The sequence below is a fragment of the Zalophus californianus genome, chromosome 1, assembly GCF_009762305.2.
Source record: "Zalophus californianus isolate mZalCal1 chromosome 1, mZalCal1.pri.v2, whole genome shotgun sequence".
NCBI lineage: Eukaryota > Metazoa > Chordata > Mammalia > Carnivora > Otariidae > Zalophus > Zalophus californianus.
This window is the reverse complement of record NC_045595.1, coordinates 18,095,043-18,117,859: the sequence shown is the minus strand read 5'-3', so window position 1 is coordinate 18,117,859 and position 22,817 is coordinate 18,095,043. Positions and strand designations below refer to the sequence as shown.

Here is a 22,817-nt window from a genome sequence, read left to right as displayed (position 1 = left end):
AGAGAGATAAGCAGACTCCCTGCTGAGCAGGGAGCCTGGCTGAGTCCCAGGACCCTGGGATCATGATGAGCCAAAGGCAGACATTTAACTGACAGAGCCACCCAGGCACCCCTGAAAACATAGGATTTTTTTTTTTTTTAAGATTTTATTTATTTATTTGACACAGAGGAGAGACAGCTAGAGAGGGAACACAAGCAGGGGGAGCAGGAGAGGGAGAAGCAGGCTCCCGACTGAGCATGGAGCCCGATGCGGGGCTCGATTCCAGGACCCTGGGATTATGACCTGAGCTGAAGGCAGACACTTAATGATTGAGCCACCCAGGTGCCCCTGAAAACATAGGATTTTAAAAAAGTTTTTTTACTAGTGATATTTATTACTTCATTAGCACATATGTTAAAAGACCTTGTTGAGAACTTTTCCTTTGTTTCCTAAAATACAACTCTCATATAAAATCTCTATTAAACATACAGCCCTTATTAAATGTAGAGAAACTGAGAAGTAGATGTCACCCAGATAAAGAGGGGATGCTGGTAAGTGATGGACTCAGCCTTGGGGGAGAAGTTGTTCCCAGGGTTCCTGCAGGACCCATGCCTGAGTTGGTGCTGCCTTTTCTTCTGTGCTGCCCAGAGCAGAATCTGACCAGTGTCTGAGTGAGGCTTTAGGCTTTGGGTCTGCTCGGAGTCCTGTGCCCTAGATAAAGAGAGGCAGGATTATATGCCTCTTGTCAACAGACACTGAGTACCTGTTTAGCGTCTTGGCAGTGTGCTGGGTCCTGGGGGCTTGGTGAGAGTGGCCTGTATAAACCCAGTTCCCTGCAGAGTTGAATAGGCTTCCTTAGTCCATATGTGTGCGTGTCCCTGCTTTGCTGTGCAGACTGAGCTCTCTGCTTTCTGAAGCTCCTGGAGGTCTTGGTGCTGCATGGAAGTGGGTGGGCCAGCATAGTGGAAGGAAGGCTAGTGGAGTTGTCAGGAGGCATGGGCTTAGCTCCTTAGGACTTGGGCATCCTTCTCAGCCCAGGCAGGGAGCTGTGGGCTTTGGAAGGATTTTGTCACATTCTGCTTTTGTAGATCCTCCTCAGAACCTTCTCTTTCCCCTTCATTCTTTCCTGTTTATTGCCTTTTGCACTTTGTCCTCAGAGGGTCTGCTTACAGCCTGTGGCAATGTGAGACCTTTCCAGGATCTAGGAGTGCTGACTGGTACAACTGGCCCCTTTAGAAGGCTGGTTGTGAATGCCCAGAGTCTGCAGAGAGACAGGTCCTTCAGCCTGTGTCTGTGGACCCTCCCAGTGTGTAGCACCACCCTGTTTCTCCTGAAGCTCTCTCTCTCTCTCTCTTTTTAAAGATTTTATTTGTTTATTTGAAGAGAGCATGCATGAGCACGAGCCAGGGTGGGGGGTGAGCAGAGGGAAAGGGACAAGCTGACTTTACGCTGAGCGTGAGCCCAAAGCAGGGCTCAATTTCAAGACCCTGGGATTAGGCCCTGAGCTGAAGTCAAGAGTCCAATGCCTAATGGACTGAGACACCCAGGCGCCCCACCTGCAGCTCTCTCTTAAGGAACAGCTTTTTTTTTTTTTTTTTACAGATTTTATTTATTTATTTGAGAGAAAGCAAGAGCACAAACGGGGGCAAGTAGAGAGGGAGAGGGAAAGGCAGACTCCCCACTGAGCAGGGAGCCCAATGTGGGGCTCAGTCCCAGGACCCTAGAATCATGACCTGAGCCGAAGGCAGACACTTAACCAACTGAGCCACCCAGGTGCCCCAAGGACCAGTTTTAATATATTTTTTAAAGATTTTATCTATTTTTTGAGAGAGAGCGAGCGAGCATGAGTGTGTGAGCGTGCACAAGTGCACAAGCTGGGGGAGGGGCAGAGGGAAAGGGAGAGAGAATCCCAAGCAAACTGAGCTGAGTGTGGATCTCATGACCCTGAGACCATGACCCAAGCCAAACCCTAGAGCTGGATGCCCAACTGACTGAGCCACCCAGGTGCCCTTTTAGTTTTGTTTTTAAAATTATTCCTTATTAAGGGGCGCCTGGGTGGCTTAGTTGGTTGCCCCTGCTTGTTTGCTCTCTCACTATCTCTCTCTCTCAAATAAATAAATAAAATCTTTAAAAAATTATTCCTTATGTTGTATTGAAGTGATACAAGCGCTTGGGTTTGTTATTAAAAGTCTTGTAATGAAGTAGCAAAGTGATTTATCCCCCCTTCTCCAGAGGCAGCTGTTTTCAGCTCTTCCAGTTTGTGATGTTTCTACCTAAATAATATACATTTACTACTGTATTTTATACATTCTTACATGTTTTAGCTACCTGTTTGTGGTAGATGATTTTAAGTCTTACATTCCTTTATCCCTTCTTTCTGCCCTGCCCATATAATTTTTATCATATTTTGTGGTTTAATCCAATTCACTGTTTTCATGATTACAACTTCATATATGTTTTTTCCTCTTAACTAACTAATGTACTGTGAGGTACATTTTATTTCTTGTGTGACTGTTTTACTTGAGGTTGGGTTAGTAATTGTGTCAGTTTCTTTTGCTTATGTTTCTTTGAATTGCTGTCTCTGTTACCCTGTATCTGAAAAGCTCTGTGGCGTACCTTTCTGTTTGGTTTTCCACACTGCCTAAACAGTTAAATCTGTTGGTCCACTGTGAGAGTCGTTCTGCTTTGTTTTTCTCGGAAACATCCCTTCTGGAGTCCTCCATCTTCATACTCCCATGTGGACTGGCTTCTTTCTAGACTGACCGTGCTCAACGCCATCTTGGAAACCCCATTCACCTCTCTTGCGCTGAACCCTTGGTCTCCTGGGTCCCAAATCTTCCTCTTCCCTGGTTTGCTAATCTTGTTTGGTTGGGATATCTATCTATTTGTCTATTTATTTGCTACTACAAAGTTGATTTTATCACCAAACTGTATGAGTGAAAATTGATGTGCGGTCTTAATATTGTTTCTAACAATAAAACCCCCACGTCTTGATACTTGGAAAATACAAAAACTTCTTAGTTACCTGTCATCTCACTCCAAGGAAGTCAGATCACATTGTACATCTTGTTTTTTAGCCTGCTTTTTTAGTGGTCTCTAAGTAGACCTAGTAGTCTCTTCTCATGTTACAATGCGATTTAATAGCTGTGATAGTCCATTTATGGAATTCCCATTGTTTGTCTTGGTAGTGTCCTATTTGGGAGTTTTTTGGTTTATTCCAAAATTTTAGGAGCTTATAATTGCCTGATGTCATTCTCTTTTTACATCTCTGAGTATTTTCTTAGAATAAATTTCTTGACAGAGAATTTCCTGATGAAAGAGTATGCTGCATATTGCCAGATTGTCTTCCAGAATGAAAGCTGTTTCCAGTTTCCTCAGTGGTGTATAAGAGGACAACTATTTCTGGGGTTTTCTTCCTATTTAAAGCTCTCTTTGCTTGGAGAAGAGGTAAAGGAAGAAAGCCACAGGTTAGGGGACACACTACTTCCCCATTTCAGTGGAGTGAAGGGTAGTTGTGTCTATAAACAGCTTCTGCTTCTATGATTCCTTGCAGGGCATCACGGGGCTATATCGGGGCATGGCTGCCCCCATCATTGGGGTCACCCCCATGTTCGCCGTGTGCTTCTTTGGGTTTGGTTTGGGGAAGAAACTACAACAGAAATGCCCAGAGGATGTGCTTAGGTAAGTACTTACAAGTCTGGAGCACTTGAAGCTGTTCTGCCCGGTGATGTGACATGGGTTAAGGGAAAAAATCTGAGCAGATAGGGAGTGGCTGTCCTCCTGGGCCCCTAACACTGGCTCCTGGTTGCTCCACACGAGGGAGGTACTTGAGTTTCTTTTGCCCTGTGAACCAAAGGGAAAAAGAAAACAACCTAAAGCCCTCCCCTCTCCTCCCTATCAGGCTGTCATAATTTCTTCTGTGAAGTAGTATCTTACTAGGGGTATTAGTAATATCAACCCCACAGCATTGGGAGGTCTGAATGCTACAGTGTGTATAAAATACCATGAACAGTTCCTGGTGCTGCAGTAAAGACAGCGGCAACCTTGTTTTCCATCACCTGGTTGGGAAAAGGGAAGGTCTCAACTTTTGTTTTACATCATTTTTATCATATGATTATAATTATTTCAGATACTGGTTTCTCTGTTAAGTGCAATAAATGAGTGTATTTTCTTTTCATAAACTTTAAGAAGTTGGATTTGGGTATGAAGAGGCACATGAGTCAGGATTACAGCTCAGAATTTACAAAGTAGTTAATAAAAACAGGTCAACTTTTTAAAAATTAAACATTTTTAAACTTTTTTAAAAAAGATTTTGTTTATTTATTTGAGGGAGAGAGTGAGAGAGAGAGACAGCACGAGAGGGGGGAGGTTCAGAGTGAGAAGCGGACTCCCTGCTGACCAGGCAGGCACTTTGGGATCATGACCTGAGCCGAAGGCAGATGTTTAACCAACTAAGCCACCCAGGCATTCTTTAACTTTTAATTGAAATATGGTTGACATATAATATTAGTTTCAGGTGTCTAACATAGTAATTCAACAATTATATACATTACGAAGTGCTCCCGATGATAAGTGTAGTCACCACCTGTTACCATACAAAGTTGTTACAGTATTATTGATTATATTATATTCCCTGTGATGTACTTTTCATCAGACCAGCTTCTTGGGATGCAGGGGAATTCTGAATGGAAACGTGGGATGGCAAGGTGACTCAGTCTGAGACTTGCAAGGTGACAACTCCTGGGAGGAGTTACAGGTAGCACAGAACCGCCAGAGGCTTAGCCAGGCTTGAGATCCAGGAGCTCAAAGGAGGAAGCCCAGGGTGCTATGTGGTTGTTTTCTGTCACTACTGCAGGCCACAGCATGCTGAGTAAGGGTCTAGGACGTAGATACAGATGCTTGTAATATGGAACTATTTCTCGAGTCCTTGTGACCCTTGAATGTGCCCAGCTTCTATAAATAGCCACAGGTGGCCGCAAATGTGGACGTGTATAGGGTCCTTTTGAAGTTGTGTTTGACTCTTGGTAGTCCAAATATCTCATGAACACATGTCCCCTCTGAGCTCCTGGTCTTCTAGCTCATGTGCCAGTTCCTAGCTGTACCAGGACCACGCACTAAAACATCCAGTGGGGTCATCGTTAGTACTTTGGCCTGTGGCTTGTATTCCCTGTACAATCACATCAGTGTACAGAGAAACAGCCTTCCTGCTTGCGCAAAGGTCGAGACACTCGGGACCCCACCCCTGTAATCTTGCCACGTTCTAAATTCTGAACATCAGCCCTGCCATATTCCCCTCCCTGCAGTGGTATTTAGGGATAGTGTGGAAATGAGTGCTACCAGGACCATGGAGTGGATGCCCAAGACGTCCAGACTCACAGATGCCAACCTGGGGTAGGGGTGGGAGGTGGCAGAACGGGCCAGGCAGTCATAGAGTGTCTACAGAGTACCCTGTGCACACACACAGACCACATTCAGAGGAAAGTCCTTACTCCCAGGAGATGAGGGTGTGCCTAACCTGGGGTATGGGCATCCTGCAAAGAACAGTTGGTCTCATGAGGGGAAATTCAGTTGCAGAGAGGGCTCCTCTTCGGATAGTAGTGTGAACTGAGCCTGTGAAGGAGGCCATGCACGAAAGCAACTCTCTTGACTGTTAGACAGTCAACCTGTGTGGTAGACTTATCTGCCTGAGGCATATGTGTGGGCCCTGCCTGGGGTGAGAATATGGAAAAAACAGGGCTGTTGAAACTGATGCCCTGCCTGGAGAGAAGAACCTACGGTAGATGTCTTCATACCCCTGTTTGACATCTGCTCTCCAGATCTTGGGCTCCTTGTTGTGTGGGACCTGCCTGAAGGTCAGCTCGCAGAGGCTTGGGGTTGGAGGGGCCTGAGGCTCTGGAGAGTAACTGAAGATTTTTAGCAACATTTTTTAAATTGTGGGGGCTCTGTTGAAATACTAATTATGGCTTTGTGCTCCATTGCCTGCTGGCCACCCTGGTATTACTAATCCCAGAAAGAAAAGGAGATGCTAGGGGTAGCACAGGCAGCTGTGTGGTATAGATGCCTGGAGTCTCAGACTCCTCCGAATACTTGGTGTGCTTCATTCTTTGAGGGCCAGGGTGAGGATCTGTATCTCTGGCCACTGGGGGACCATTCCATGCACAGGGGGGGCCACAGAACCCATCATGCCTGTCTGGGTACCATCCCTGTCTGGGCCTTTCTCAGCATCTTAGTCCTTGCAACTGTCCTGGCTGCCCCTCAGCCCATGGAGGTGGCCACAGCTGTCCCCACCAGCCATGATGCTGTCCTGCTTGTGTCTTGGCTTAAAATGTTCTCAGGACCTTGGTGGTCCAGAGGAAGTGATATTGGAGGAGAACTGGGGTCAACTGAGACCCAGATCTTGAGTTAGAGGCTTTTTTCCACAACCCTGAATTTTACAAATGGGGAATCAAGGCTAAGTGAAGCCTAAAAACTTGTCCATAGTCATTGTGCATGGCAGGCCCAGGGGAGGGAACCATGTCTCACTATAAAGCTTCTCCCATGGGTGAGGCCATCTGAATGTGCAAGTAGCCTTCTTGACCGAGCTCATATTGCTCTTGGCACTGAGGATATACCTAGAACTTGGCTTTTGTGCAAAATATGACTTATTTGTGCTGGGCTTCTGCCTAGTCCAAGTGCTTATTTTTTTCTTTTTAATTTAAATTCAAGTTAGTTAACATAGAGTGTAGTATTGGTTTAAAGCAATAGAATTTAGTAATTCATTACTTACATATAATACCCAGTGCTCATCCCAACAAGTGCCCTCCTTAATGCCCATCACCCACTTAGAGCATCCCCCAACCCTCAGTGCTTATTTTTTCTTACAAAGTCATCTTCTTTGCTGGGATCGCCTCTGTCCTGGGTGGTTAGTCACAGGTGCTTGCCTCTGGTTTTTGTTTTCAATACAGTTACCCCCAAATATTTGCAGCTGGGATGTTATCTGGTGTATTCACCACAGGAATTATGACCCCTGGAGAACGGATCAAGTGCTTGTTACAGGTAAGGGTGGGATCTGGGGTAGGGGAATGTGATCTGGGGGGAGGCGGCTAGCTTTTTCCATGCAGTATGCAGTTTTGTGTGGATGTTTATGTCCTTTCACCCTTCATAAAGGCTTCAGGTCAGGTGTGCAAAATAGTTTCAAGGTTTTCAGGAACATGGAAGCAGTCGTAGTAGAACCAGGACAGTATAACAAACCAACCAAAATGTCACACCTGTGACGTGTCATTCCAGACTTATCCACTCTTATTAACAGCTACTTGAGGAACTCTGAAAGGTGAGTCATGTCTCTTCAGAGGTGGAAGGGAGGCTGCTTCTGCCCATTGTATCTTATGTCTACCAGTTGCCCAAAGGCTCAGTGCCCTTGGAGTGCCTGGCTCTTTCACAGGCCACGGGTGTGAACTGGCTGCCTGCGTTACCATACAGGGCTCCTTTTTTTTTTTTTTTTTAAGATTTTATTTATTTATTTGACACAGAGAGAGAGGTAGAGAGCACAAGCAGGGGGAGCGGCAGGCAGGCAGAGGGAGAGGGAGAAGCAGGCTCTCCGCTGAGCAAGGAGCCTGATGCGGGGCTCGATCCCAGGACCCTGGGATTATGACCTGAGCCGAAGGTAGTCGCTTAACTGACTGAGCCACCCAGGCACCCCGGGGCTCCTTTTAAAACAAAAAAAAGTTACTGCTTTTTTCTTCTAATGGCTAAATGATTTAACACACCATTCTTGCTAGAAAATTTTGATAATGCAAAAAAGCACAGAAAAAAATGTATTTCTCACCCATGATACCATCTCACTGAGGTAACCACTGTTACGCGTCCTTTTTGAATTCTAATCTTTTTGGTAAATTAAGAAATATTAACTTTTGAAATAAAATTGGGGTCATGTAATGCATTAGTTTTATTTTATTTTATTTTTATATTTATATTATATATTTTATACATTGTATATGAATATAATATATATATTATATATTGTATATGTTATGTATAATATATATTATATATATTATATTTTATATTTATTTTATTTTTTAAAAAATTTTATTTATTTGACAGAGAGAGCACAAGCAGAGGGAGAAGAGCAGGCTCCCTGCTGAGCAAGGAGCCCGATGTAGGACTCAGTCCCAGGACCCTGGGATCATGACCCAGGCCAAAGGCAGCCGCTTAACCAACTGAGCCACCCAGGCGTCCCTGCATTTGTTTTATAACCCACTTTTTTCATTTGATGTATCCTAATTTTTTGTGTGGTTATTTTTCTCAAGCATCATGTTCTGCATATTATTTCATTACATAGCTGTCATTTACCCAATAATCCCTTATCTGGGGGCATGACAAATTATATATGATAGTGAAGATCTTTATAAATAAGTTTTTGTGTGTGTACCTGATTATTTTCTTAGAGTAAATATCCAGACTTGAAATTATTATGTTTAAAGGTGTATACTTTTTTTTTTCTTAAAGATATTATTTATTTGTCAGAGTGAAAGAGACAGAGAGCACAAGCAGGGAGAGCGACAGAGGCAGAGGGAGAAGCAGGCTTCCCACTGAGCAGGGAGCCTGATGCGGGACTCGATCCCAGGACCCTGGGATCATGACCTGAGCCGAAGGCAGATGCTTAACCGACTGAGCCACCCAGGCGTCTCAAAGGTGTATACTTTTTAAAAAAAGATTTATTTAGTTATTTTAGGGAGAGAGAACGAGTGGGAGGGACAGAGGGAGAGGGAGAGAGAATTCCAGGCAGACTCCATGTTGAGCATGGAGCCTGACATGGGGCTCAATCTCATGACTCCCGAGATCACAACCTGAGCCAAAACCAAGAGTTGGATGCTTAACTACCTGTGCCACCCAGGTGCCCCTAAAGGTGTGTACTTTAAAGAAAAAAGTGCATGTGTGTTTTAAAGATTTTAGCTATTTATTTGTCAGAGAGAGAGAGAGCCAAGCAGGGGGAACAGCAGAGGGAGAGGGAGAAGCAGGCTCCCCACTGAGCAGGGAGCCCAATGCGGCACTCGATCCCAGGACCCTGGGATCATGACCAGAGCTGAAGGCAGACGTTTAATGACTGAGCCACCCAGGTGTCCCTAAAAAAAAAATTTTTAATACCTATTACCAAATGATCTGCCTATAAAGGCCTGTCACTTTCTATTCCGGTCAGTAATAGAAGAGCAACCACTTACCAGCAAACTCTGCAGCATCTAATTTACAATCTCTGCCAGTCTGATTGTTGCATTGTTTTAAATTTTCAGGCTTTTAAGTGGTGGTGAGGTTAATTATTTTGATGAATATTCGTTGTTTGTATTTTTCCTTTGTGAAGTGCCTGTTTGTGTTCTTTGCTCATTTGTTTTTTGACTTACAAAAGCTTTGGACATATTAGGGTTGTTAATTACTTATCATTATGTGGCAAGTTTGTTTCATGGTTTGAATTTGTCATTTAATTTTGTGTATTTTTTGAGCTTTTAACAGTGCAAGCTTTATTCCAATTTTGTGTATTTTTTAAATTAAACTTTTTATTTTGAGATAATTATAGATCTATGGGCAGTTGTAAAAAATAATACAAAGGAAAAAAATCATAATAATACAGAGAAATCACATGTACCCTTTACCCAATTTTCCCACAAAGGTAACATCTGGTAAAACCATGGTATAATATTACAACCAAAATATTGATATTGATACAGTAAAGATACAGAACATTTCCATCATGCCATGGCCACATCCACTTCCCTTCTCTCACTCCAGTTCTTAACTACCCCAGCTATGACCAGTCTGTATGCCATTTCTCTAATTTTATAATTTCAAGAATGTTATATAAATAGAATTACACTACAATAAACTTACCAAGTAAGGTTTCTTGGTTTGGCTTTTTTAACTCAACATAATTTTCTGGAGATTTGTTAGATTCTTGCGTCTATGAATTGTTCATTCCTCTTTAATAGTCCATGGTGTGTTTAACTTTTCATCCACTGAAGGACATCTGGTTTGTTTCCAGTTTTTTACTATTAGGAATAAAGATGGTATAAACATTCGTGTTCAGAAGTTTTTCTAAGAAAATAAGTTTTCGTTTCTCTGGGATAAATGCCCGAGTACAAATTGTTGAGTCATATGGTAGTTGCATGTTTAGTTTTTAAAGAAACTGCCAAACTGTTTCTTAGAGTAGCTATGCCATCTTATATTCCTGCCAGCAATGTATGAGTGGTCCAGTTTCTCTGCATCCTCAACAACATTTGGTGCTGTCACTATTTTTAATTTTAGGCATCCTGATAGTTGTGTAGTGATATCTCATTTTAATTTGTATTTCTCTAATAGCTGAAGATGTTGGACATCTTTTCAATGCTTATTTGTTATCTGTGTATCCTCTTTGGTGAAATATCTGTTTATGTTTTTGCCCATTTTCTAACTGGATTTTTTTTTATTGTTGTGTTTTGAGAGAGTCCTTTATTTTAGATACTAGTGGTTTGACATATACATGGTTTGCAAATATTTTCTCCCAGTTTATAGTTTGTCTTTTCATCCTCTTAAAGAGTCTCTTTTTTTTAAAGATTTTATTCATTTGTTTTATTTGAGAGAGAGAGAGCGTGTGCTTGAGCAAGGGGATTGGCAGAGGGAGAGGGAGAGAGAATCCCAAGCAGACTCTGCACTGAGTGTGGAGCCCCACGCAGGGCTGTATCCTAAGATCCTGAGATCATGACCTGAGCTGAAGTCAGATGCTTAACCGGCTGAGCCACCCAGGTACCCCCAAATTAAAATTGTTTGCTCAAAAGACTCTGTTAAGGGGCACCTGGGTGGCTCAGCCGGTTAAGTGCCCAACTCTTGGTTTCTGCTCAGGTGGTGATATCGGGGTGGTGACATCAAGCCCTGCGCAGCCCTGCCCATTGGACTCTGTGCTCAGCACAGACTCTGCTTGAGATTCTCTTCCTCTCCCTCTCCCCTTCCCCCTCCCCCACTCAAGCTCTTTCTCTCCCTCAAATAAATAAATCTTTTAAAAAATCAGTTGGGCATATTTGTGTGGATCTACTTTTTTCTTTCATTGATCTCTGTGTTTATCCCTCCACTAATACTACAGTCTTGATTAATATAGGCATATACTAAGTGCTGAAATTGAGTAGACTGATCCCTCTGGCTTTATTCTTTAAAACAAACAAACAGACAAAAAAAGAAACTTGTTCTAGCTATTCTAATTCCTTTGTATTTCCATATAAACTTTAGGATAATTTAGAAAATTAAGGGGCACCTGGGTGGGTCAGTCTATTAAGCATCTGCCTTCAGCTTGGGTCATGGTCCCAGGGTCCTGGGATTGAGCTCGGCATGGGGCTCCCTCCTCAGCGGGGAGTCTGCTTCTCCCTCTGCCTCTCCCCCCTGGCTTGTGCTATCTCTCTCACTCACTCTCTCTCTCTCTCTCAAATAAATAAATAAAATCTTAAAAAAGAGAAAATTGAGAAAAATCTTGCTAAGATTTATGTTAAATCTGTAGGTCATTGTGGATGGAATTGACACTTATTATTTTGAGTCTTCCAATCCATGGACATAGTATATCTCTCCATTTATTTAGAACTTTAAATTACTTTCATCAGCACTGTATAGTTTTCAGCATATAAGTCCTGTACGTGTTTTCTTATATTAGTCCCTAAGTCTTTTTTCTTTTTTGACTTTGAAAAATTGCATTGTGAATGGTACTGTAATTTTAATTTTGTTATCTACATGTTCATAGCTAGTTTATAGAAATACAGTTGATTTTTGTATGTTAATCTTATGTCCTGTGACCTTCCTGAATCCCTTGTTAGTTCTAGGATTTTTTTTTTTTAAATAAAATCAATGAGATTTCCTATGTAGAGAGTCATGTCATTTGCAAATAGGGACAGTCTTATTTCCTCATTTCTCATCTGTTTAACCTTTATTTCCTTCTTTCACTGGCTAGAACTGCTAGTACTATGTTGAGTAAGAATGACAAGAATGGACATTTTTGCCTTGTTCCCAGTCTTAGTATTCACTATTCATTATTAAATATGTTAGATGTACTTTTTTTTTAAAGATTTTATTTATTTATTTGAGAGAGAGAGAATGAGAGAGAGAGCACATGAGAGGGGGGAGGGTTAGAGAGAGAAGCAGACTCCCTGCCGAGCAGGGAGCCCGATGCGGGACTTGATCCAGGGACTCCAGGATCATGACCTGAGCCGGAGGCAGTTGCTTAACCAACTGAGCCACCCAGGCGCCCTAGATGTACTTTTTTTTGTAGATGTTATTCATCAAGTTGAGGAAGTTACCTTCTTTTACTCTTTTTTTCTGAGAATTTTATCATGAATGGATATTGACTTTTGTCAGATACTTTTCTTTTTTTTTTTTTAAGATTTTATTTATTTATTTGAGAGAAAGAATGAGAGAGAGAGAGCACATGAGAGGGGGGAGGGTCAGAGGGAGAAGCAGACTCCCTGCCGAGCAGGGAGCCCTATGCGGGACTCGATCCCGGGATTCCAGGATCATGACCTGAGTCAAAGGCAGTCGCTTAACCAACTGAGCCACCCAGGCACCCTGTCAGATACTTTTCTGCATCGATTGATGTGATTATGTGATTTTTCTTCTTTAACCTGTTGATCTGGTGGATTACATCAGCGGATTTTCAAATATTGAATCAGCTTTGCTTTGCTGGAATAAACTCACCAACCTGGACATGTTATATAATTCCTTTTATATATTGCTGAATTCTATTTGCTTACGTTTAGTTAAAGATTTTTATATCTATAGTCATGAAAGATATTAATCTGTCATTTTTTCTGTATTATCTGGTTTTGGTATCAGGATAATACTAGTTTCATAAAATGAATTAGGAAGTGTTCCCTCTTCTGTTTTCTGAGAGAGATTGTGTAGAATTGGTGTTAATTCTTTAAACATTTGATAGAATTTTATAATGAAACTAGGCTTAGGGATTTTGGGAGGAGTTTTAAAATTATGAATCCAATTTTCTTAATAGTTACGGGGCTATTCAAATTACTTCTTGTTGGGCAAATTGTGGTAGTTTATGTTTTTGTTTTTTCATCTATGTTGTCAAATTTGTGTGTATAGAGGTATTTGTAGTATTCCCTTATTATCCTTTTGATGTCTACAGGGTCTGTGGTGATATCCTCTATTTTATTCCTGGTATAGCAATTTGTGACTTCTTTTTCTTTTTTGCCAGCCTCACTAGAGGTTTGTTAATGTTTTTGATCCTTTCAAGAAAGCAGCTCTTTGTTTTATTGATTTTTCTCAATTGTGTTTCTATTTTCAATTTCATTGGTTTCTGCTCATATCTTTATTATTTTCTTCCTTTTGCTTTTTAAGGTTTAGTTTGCTTTTCTTTTTGAAGAGTTTTTGAGGTGAGAGTTTAGATGGTTGGTTTGAGTCTTTTCCTCTTTTCTAATGTATGCAGTCAGTGCTAATGACTTTCCTCTCAGCAGTGCTAAATTGTGTCTCACAAACTTTTATGTATATATATATTAAATTTATTTACTTAAGTAATCTCTATACCCAGCGTGGGTCTCAGACTCACAACCCCAAGATCAGCAGTTGCATGCTTTTATGACTGAGCTAGCCAGGCACCTCTAACTTATATATTAATTGCCAGTCAGTTCAGTGTGTTTTCTAATTTCTTTTGAGACTTCCTTTTTGAATTATTTAGAAGAGTGTTGTTTAATTTCCAAGTATTGGAGATTATTGATTTCTAGTTTAAGTCCATTGTGATCAGAGGACATACTCTGTATTATTTAAAATCTTTTAAAGTTCTTGAGGTTTGTTTTATGCCCGTGGTCTATCTTGGTCTGTGTTCCATGGGCACTTGAAAGGAAGGTGTATTCTTCTGTCATTTGGTGGAGTCTTATATAAATGTCGATTAGATCCTGTTGGTTGATGATATTGAGTTCTTCTCTATCTCTGCTGATTTTCAGTCTTTTTGTTCTACCAGTTCGTTGATAGAGGACGTTGAAATCTCCAAGTATAATTGTTGGTTTTTCTGTTTCTCCTTTCAGTTCTATCAGTTTTGTTGCACATAGTTTGTAGCTTTTTTTTTTTTTAAAGATTTTATTTATTTGACAGAGAGAGACACAGCGAGAGAAGGAACACAAGCAGGGGGAATGGGAGAGAGAGAAGCAGGCTTCCCACAGAACAGGGAGCCCGATGCGGGGCTTGATCCCAGGACCCAGGGATCATGACCCGAGCCGAAGGCAGACACCTAACGGCTGAGCCACCCAGGTACCCCAGTTTGTAGCTTTTTTGTTTGTTACATACACATTTTGGATTACTATGTCTTCTTGGTAGATTGACCATTTTATCACTGTATAATGTCCCTCACATTATCATTATGCAACATCCCATAATTTTGCTTACTGTGTTCTTGCTTCCTTCCCTGATGTTTCAGGGTTCCTTCTTTCATTGTTTCTTTTCTGTGTAGAGAACTTCCTTTCACTACTTTTTGGGGGAAGCTATTCTTTCAGGGTAGGTCTCCCTTTGGCGACAAATTCTTAGTTTTTCTTCATCTAAGAATGCTTGATTTCCTCTTTATTTCTGAAGTATATTTTTGCTAGACATAGGATTCTGGGTTGACAATTCTTTTCTTTCATTACCTGGAAGATACTGTGCCATTTTTTTCTATCATCCCTAGTTTCTGCTGTCATTCTGATTGTTTAAGTAAGGTGTGATTTTCCTCTGGCTGCTCTTAAGATTTTTTCCTTTTTTTAGAGGGAGGAGGGGCAGAGGGAGAGAGAGAATCTTTTTTTTTTTTAAGATTTTATTTATTTATTTGACACAGAGAGAGCACAAGCAGGGGGAGAGGGAGAAGCAGGGCTCCCAGGGAGCCTGATGTGGGGCTCGATCCCAGGACCCTGGAATCATTACCTGTGCCAAGGCAGACACTTAACCAACTGAGCCACCCAGGTGCCCTGGAGAAAGAGAATCTTAAGTGGGGCTTAATGCGGGGCTCTATCTCACAACCCTGAGATGACCTGAGCCAAAAAAAAAATCAGATGCTTAACTGACTGAGCTACCTAGGCACCCCAAGAATTTTTTCTTTTTTTTTTTAAAGATTTTATTTATTTATTTGAGAGAGAATGAGAGATAGAGAGCACAAGAGGGAAGAGGGTCAGAGGGAGAAGCAGACTCCCTGCTGAGCAGGGAGCCCGATGCGGGACTCGATCCCGGGATTCCAGGATCATGACCCGAGCCGAAGGCAGTCGCTCAACCAACTGAGCCACCCAGGCGCCCCAAGAATTTTTTCTTTTTCTTTAGTTTTCAGAAGTTCATTTGTGATGTGTCATTGCATGGATTTATTTGGGTTTATTTTGTTTAGTATTTGCTCAGCTTCTCGAATCTATGTGTTTATGTTTTGCCACATTGGGAAAGTTTTGGGAAGCTTTTGGCGGTGATTTCTTCAAGTACCTTTTCAGCCCTGTCCTCTTTTCTCCTCTCCTTCTGGGACCCTGAGGCCACAAATACTAGATTTTTTGTTATAGTCACACAGGTCTTGAGGTTCTGTTCAATCTGTTTCAGTCTGTTTTCTTCCTGTTTTTCAGATTGGGTATTTTCCATTGTTGTGTCTTCCAGTTGATTTTTTTTCCTCTCTTGCCTCTGTTCTGCTCTTTTTTTTTTTTTAAGATTTTACTTATTTCAGAGAAATAGAGGGAGAGAATGAGTGGGGGGGGGGCGGGAGGAGGGAGGGGCAGAGGGAGAGGGAGAAGCAGGCTCCCTGCTTAGCAGGGAGCCCGATGCAGGGCTTGATCCCAGGACTGTGGGACCATGACCCAAGCAGAAGGCATATGCTTAACCGACTGAACCACCCAGGCACCCCTCTGTTCTGCTCTTGAGTGGGCCATCCATTGAGCTTTTTATTTTGGTTATATTTTTCTTTTCTCCTTTCCTTTCCTTTTCCCAGTTGTATTTTTCAATTATATGGTTTCCATTTGGTTCTTCCTTACGTCTTCTATTTCTGTGCTAAGACCTTATTTCTTTGCTGTGGCTTTCTATATTTTCATCTGTTTCAAGAATATTTATAGTTACCTATTGAAGGATTTTTACCATGGCTGCTTTAAAATCTTTGTCAGATAAACAAAAATACAAAGAAAACAAAACAAATCTTTGTCAGATAATAATAATGTCTCTGTTATCTTGGTGTTGTCATCTGTTGCCTGTCTTTTTCCTTTCTTTTTTTTAAATTTTTTTAAAGATTTTATTTATTTATTTGAGAGAGAGAGAGCACGAGAGGGGGGAGGGTCAGAGGGAGAAGCAGACTCCCCGCTGAGCAGGGAGCCCGATGTGGGACTCGATCCCGGGACTCCAGGATCATGACCTGAGCCAAAGGCAGTCGCTTAACCAACTGAGCCACCCAGGTGCCCTGTCTTTTTCCTTTCATTTTGAGATCTACCTGGTTTGGGGTATGATGAGCGATTTTTCAATCAAAACCTGGTTATTTGCATATTATGTTGAGACTGTGGATCTTATTTAAACTTTCTATTTTAGCTGGTTTTTTCTGACTTCCAGCAGGAAAGGGAAGGATGCTGCCTTGTTACTGCTAGGTGGAGATAGAAGTCTAGGTTCCCTACTTGGCCTCTGTTGGCACCTCAGGGTTGGGCACTTCTTTTTACAGCTGGGTGGGTGTGGGGGTTCCGGCGTCTCCACTGACCCCATAGGATAGGAGGGTGCTGGTTACCAGCTGTCAGGGATGAAAGTCCTAGTTCCCTACCTAGCCTTCTGTGACTCCACCCTGGCAGCATGTTGGGTGCCTTATTAAAGCCCTGCAAGGGTGGAAGTCTAAGCTCCCCACTTGGTGTTTGCTGGTGTGGATGGGCATGAGGCCCCAGTTTTGTTTTGTTTTTTTTATGGTGTATGGCTGGAGTAGAGTGTTTATTGTCTAAAAATTTTTTATCTTTCTAAGCTCTTCCTTTCTTCGTCCTTTGTCTAGAGAACACAGGCTTTTGTTGGGGCTTCTTTTTGGTCTATGCTTGTTGGCGTTCCTGGATTGCCAGTTTCCTCAGCTCCAGGTCTGAGATATATCAGAAAGAAAATCCAAGGAACTCACCACCATGTCATTCCTCAAGTTCAAAGGCCCCTAGCCAGTCTCTCTTTTTCTCCAAACTTCCAGAGTCTTCTCATGTTTGCTTTAAAAATAATGTTTAGGGTTTTTGGCAGCTCTTTCTGCCCATGGGTCCTGTCCCCATGCTTTAATAAAACTACCTTTTTTGCACCAAAAATAAATAAATAATAAATTAATAAATTAATTCATTAATTAAAAATAACACCTAGGGTTTTTTGTTGCACGTTAGCAGGAAGAAGTTATATTTCTAACTCAGGCTTTTCCTGAACTCCAGACTAGTTCATCCAACATTTCCGTTTGGATGCTAATAGGCACCTCAGTGGCACCATGTGCAAAAATGAACTCCTGGTCTTCCCCAATAACTGCTCCACGTACAGCCTTCTGCAGCTTAGTTGGTGGCAACACCATCCTTCTAGTTGTTCAGCTCTAAAGCACAGGAGTCCTCCTAGATTCCCTTCTCTCTCACTGTACATATCCTATCTGTTGAACAGCTAAGCTTGCTTTCAACATATCCCAAGTCTGTCCCTTCTTCTCCCTCCATTTGCAGCCACATTGCTCCAGGTCACCTTCACCACGTAACAGTGAGAAGATTCTGATAATAACATGTCAATTCCATACCAGTCCTCTTTGGCCCCCCACGTCACAGTGAGTCAGCTCCAGTGTCCTCTGGTCACATGGGTCTCCTTGCTATTCCTCAGACATACCAGGTTTACATGTGCCCAGGTCATTTGGGGAAGTTATATTTTAAAAAGCCATTATTACTTGATTGTCATTGTCTTAAATTTATTATTTTAGAAAAATTGTTGTCTTTCCAGTGAAAAACTTTCCTAACCAGCATGATGACTCTTTTTATTCATCTCTTTTTTTATGTCCCCTGGAGGTGCTTTAGAGCTTTATTTATGCAAATCCTATTACTGCTTGATGCACATATATTTTATTGCTTTCCCATTATTTTCCTTTTTTTAGACAATAAACAATTTTTAGACAATAAACACTGTACTCCAGCCATACACCATAAAAAAAAATTCTTTCCCATTATTTTCAATTTTTTTTTAAAGATTTTATTTATTTGACAGAGAGACAGTCAGAGAACACAAGCAGGGAGAGCAGGAGAGGGAGAAGCAGGCTTCCTGCGGAGCAGGGAGCCCAATGCGGGGCTCGATCCCAGGACCCTGGGATCATGACCTGAGCCGGAGGCAGACGCTTAGTGACTGAGCCACCCAGGCGCCCTATTTTCAAATTTTTATTGCTAGTATGTAAGAAAATTGTTGGACTTATATATTTATTTCATGCTTTTCCTTGGGACTGTTAAAGCTTAACTCTCCAGCTTTAATTAGTCTTCGGTTGATGCCTCTGTGTGTTATGATTCCTCTTGGCTCTGTGCTCGATGTGGATCTTACATGGGGTTCTTTCTCTCAGATCTTTTCTGGGATTACCCCTGCCTGCCTTACTCAAGCTCTTGTCTCTTAGGCCCTGGGTCCCTGAGACTGGTATGGGGGCTTCTCCTTGCCCCTCCCCTGGCTCTGTACAGGACCTCTATCCTGGCACTTAGAGCTCTGAACAGCCATTTCCTGCTCACTTTTCCTTAACCGAGCTTCATGATCAGTGAAAGCTTGGAATGGATTTGGTGCTCCATGGATATTTGTTGAAGGAATGAGTGAATGACCTTCCAACTAGATTTACTGGGAATGCTCTTGTATTTGAGAGAGTTCCTCCACTTATTTTCCAACTCCTCTGTTGACTTTTTTCTTGTCAGTGTGTGCATACTTTGTGATATTTTCATTTAAGCTTATTTCCTAGTGATTTCCACCAATATTCTATGTTCCAAATAACTACAGTTTGACAGTGAAATCTTTCATTAGTCTAATGCCTAAAGACCACTCCCACACTCACCTTGTCATCTTCTGTAACCTGCTGAGTCTGTTGTCTTTGATGTTGCTGCTACTGACTTGATGACTTTTTCCCTCCCTCTCAGATTCAGGCTTCTTCAGGAGAAACCAAGTACACTGGGGCCTTGGACTGTGCAAAGAAGCTATACCAGGAATCTGGGATCCGAGGCATCTACAAAGGGACAGTGCTCACCCTCATGCGAGGTAACCCTTTAGGTTCTCCACCTGAGGTCACCTTGTGGGGGGGGCGCATCTGAGGTGGATTGGCCACTGAGGGTCTTACCTGGATCCCCAGATTAGCCTTGGCACTATACAAGCTACACTTCTGACAAGACTGGCATGGTATGTCCTGTTTTTTAGGCAGTCTCACCCCTGGCCAGCATGGATACCAATGAGGATGGGAGGACCTCTATCCTTCTGGCAGGCTGGCCCTCAAGGATGCAAGTCACTGTAGTGGCAGTTACAGGGGAGTGGCAAGTAGATAGAAATCGTGGCTGGAGGGATGAGTGGAGGGCAAGAGTGACTAAGGACAGTGGGGCTCTCCCTGGTTTCGAGAGGCACATCCTGCTGGGGGGGCAGTAGGAGAGGCAGACATAGCCTCACCCCTGTCCTGACATGGCAGCTTGGAGGAAGGCCAGAGGCTAGCTGTAGTTGTAACTTGGGGTGGGCGTGTCCATGGGGACCACTCAGAGGGGACTTTGAAGGTGAGATGATGTCATGTGTGTTTGTGCTCACTCTTACCAGTGCTTGCCCCAAAGCAGCATCTAATTACTGCAAAGTGATTACTGCACATAGGAGGTGCTGCCGAGGAACTTCCCAGGAAACTTTGAAAGGGCCAGTCCAAGTGTGGCTCTTCTAAGTTCTAGAAAGCCATGAGGATTTTATATCATTTAATTCGCTTCTTTCTTGCCCCTAACAGATGTTCCAGCCAGTGGGATGTATTTCATGACATATGAGTGGCTGAAAAATATCTTCACGCCAGAGGGAAAGAGGTAAGGAGAATAGAGGAGCTCAGAGGCCACTTCGCTTAGTCATGGGTTGGTTGCCCTTTACTGTGAGCGGGTCTGAAGGTAGAGTGGGGCTTGCTTCTGGCTCCGTGTCCACTTTGCTCTCCTTGCTCCTGAAACCCAGCTAACACTGCTTACTCTGTACCTCGCCTGTTGGAGCAAGTATATGAAACAAGTTCATGAAACCCCCTCCAAGGAGTGGCAGCTGCCATGTCACCAGAGCCCTGGCCTTGGCCCTCCTCCCTCTGGCCAGTTTCTCCCTCTCTCTAACTGCCCCATCTGCTGAGGGAGGGATGGTCTGAATGCCTCGCTCACAGCCTTTGTCTGACTGGGGCTGTGGTTGGTATTCTGCAGTGTCAGTGAGCTCAGTGTGCCTCGGATCCTGGTGGCTGGGGGCATCGCAGGGATCTTCAACTGGGCTGTGGCAATCCCCCCGGACGTGCTCAAGTCCCGCTTCCAGACTGGTTAGTGGAGGGTAGTGGGGTAGATGTGGGTGGAGTGGGTACCAGAACTGGCTGCCCCTGGGATGCAGAGCTCTTAGGGCCCTAGAGATAGTGTCCACAGCAGCACCCAGCATCTGTCTGACCAACATTTTCCCTTGCAGTCATTTGTGTTCTAGCAACCCTAGACTCATTCATTTCCTGTTGGCCAAAACACAAAATAAGTGAGATAAGCAGTCAAATCAACTCTGCTGCCTTCTCATGAGCAGAAGGACTATTAGATTCTTCATTCTTCCTCTCCACTCCCTCAGAATCAGTAATCCAGACATTGTGTCTGTTTGTCCCAAGGTGGTGAACTGTGTTGTCTGTGAACTGGTCCCAGATGACCTAGAGGGTGTCCTGTTCCTGATGCAGTGACCTTGCAGGAAGACTTGACTATAAAATTTTCTCCATGTGGGTCACCATAGGCAGGTCAGGAAGCTTCCTAAAGCCTTAACAGTTGGATTCCACCCGCAGCACCTCCTGGAAAATATCCTAATGGTTTCAGAGATGTACTGAGAGAGCTGATCCGGAATGAAGGAGTCACATCCTTGTATAAGGGGTTCAATGCGGTGATGATCCGAGCCTTTCCAGCCAATGCGGTAAGTGGAAGACAGGGACTATGCTTTCCCTTCAGGGCTTAGAGCAGGTTCCAAGCTCTAGGGGGCTGACTTTTGCTTGTTCCTAGGATTGGACTGGGGGCTCAGTTTTCCCCAAATCCCACCCTTGGCCAGAGCCTCCTTATTTGCTTCTTTTCCTGAAGCTTCAGGAGGGGATGTCTTTGGGATTCTTTGAGGGGAGGGGCTTTTTTTTCTTTTTTAAAGATTTTATTCATTCGAGAGAGAGTGAGAAAGAGCACAAGCAGGGGGAGAGGCAGAGGGAGAGGGAGAAGCAGACTCCCTGCTGAGCTGGGAGCCCGACGTGGGGCTCGATCCCAGGATTTGGAGATCACAACCCGAGCCCAAGGCAGACGCTCCACCATCTGAGCCACCCAGGCACCCCATGAGAGTTGGGGCTTTGATCTCCTGACTAGGTCATCAGAAATGGGTAGTTGTGAGATGTGGATTTTCTTCCCCTCTCAGGAATACCAAAGCACAGCTTGATTCCCTGACCTGGGGTGGGAATGAAGTTGGGGAGAGGTTCTGATGAAGTTAGGGAAGGGTTCTGGTCCTGACAGCGTCAGCCAAGCATGGTGCTGGGGTCTCTGTGATAGTCACAACCCCTGCTAGCTTTTTTCTTCCTTCTAACCCCTTCTCAGGCCTGTTTCCTTGGCTTTGAAGTTGCCATGAAGTTCCTTAATTGGGCCACCCCCAACTTGTGAGGCTGAAGGCTGCTCAAGGCTTCTGGATGGTGGAGGCTATCACAGAGGAGGAGCGGTGGGCAGGACTAGGCAGTCCTGAAAGGCAAAGGGAGGGGAATGGTGGGATCAGAGCTCTGTACATGGACTTGTTGAGACCATTGCCTTAATGACATCTTCTACCTGGTATAACTTGGTGTGCCATTTTGAAACTTGCATTTACTCATATCAATTTAAGGGATCTCAAGAGGATTTGGAGGTGGAGTAAGTAGCTTCTAGACCAGAGATACCACCAATGGTCAGAGAGCTATCTACTGGTTGACTACAGGCCCTACTATACCCAAACTACTACTCGAGAAAGAGGGAATTTCAGCTTCTTACTGGAGACATGATGCATATTTTCAACCAACTGACCAAGAGCTGGTGTTTTCTTCGATCCCTACCCACCAGATTTCCAGGGTATCACTTAATCCTGGCCTGCACATGGGGATGTGGACTTCAGGTCCACATCTCTCTGTCCAGGTGGACTGAGCAAATGTGCCTAGGGGCAGATAGCCTGTTAACAGTCGGGTTGATTTTTCTTTTTAAATGCATGCAAGCAATCAAAACTAAAACTATAGTAGCCTAATTTCCCAGGAGTAGATGGAGAGCTTTCCCTCCTACACAGCAAGAAGGGTTTTGAATTAACAGTCCTAGCCTGCTGAGATAAGTGACAAAGCCTGGGGTGTAGGAAAGGCTCTTTTAACGCACTCTTTTCTCATGAGAGTGCCCTATTTTAACAGGAAACAATAAATATTGTTTCTAATTTTTGCATTGTGTGAAATTATTTTGATTCTGGGTCATTTCAGCAGGCAGCCTGTGGCCGTGGTGGAGGCTGTCAGGGATCTGGTATCCTTTTGTGGCTTCAGGCAGGGGCTTCAGCAGGAGAAAGAGGAGGAAGTTTTGGCTAGTCCAGACTTCCCTGACTGTTCTAGAAGCAACTGCCTGATGGGGAAGGGAAATGGGGTGGGGTGGAGGGGGGCTTGATTGCTAACTGTTCCCACAGTCCTCAGTATAAGCCTGCAGCCCTTCCCTTCATTCTTTCACCTCTCT

At 43.3% G+C, this 22,817-nt stretch overlaps 1 protein-coding gene across 1 annotated transcript in view; it reads left to right on the top strand.

Moving 5' to 3' along the window:
• Positions 1-22,533, top strand: part of SLC25A20 (solute carrier family 25 member 20) — a 28,487-nt gene extending 5,954 nt beyond the window's left edge. Inside the window, exons 3-9 of the mRNA XM_027586826.2 lie at positions 3,533-3,660; positions 6,924-7,014; positions 19,029-19,146; positions 19,862-19,934; positions 20,304-20,413; positions 20,906-21,030; positions 21,687-22,533. Of these exons, the coding sequence (XP_027442627.1) occupies positions 3,533-3,660; positions 6,924-7,014; positions 19,029-19,146; positions 19,862-19,934; positions 20,304-20,413; positions 20,906-21,030; positions 21,687-21,749 (708 nt within the window). The 3' untranslated portion in view covers positions 21,750-22,533. The remainder of the gene's footprint in view (positions 1-3,532; positions 3,661-6,923; positions 7,015-19,028; positions 19,147-19,861; positions 19,935-20,303; positions 20,414-20,905; positions 21,031-21,686) is intronic.
• The last annotated feature ends 284 nt before the right edge of the window (positions 22,534-22,817 follow it).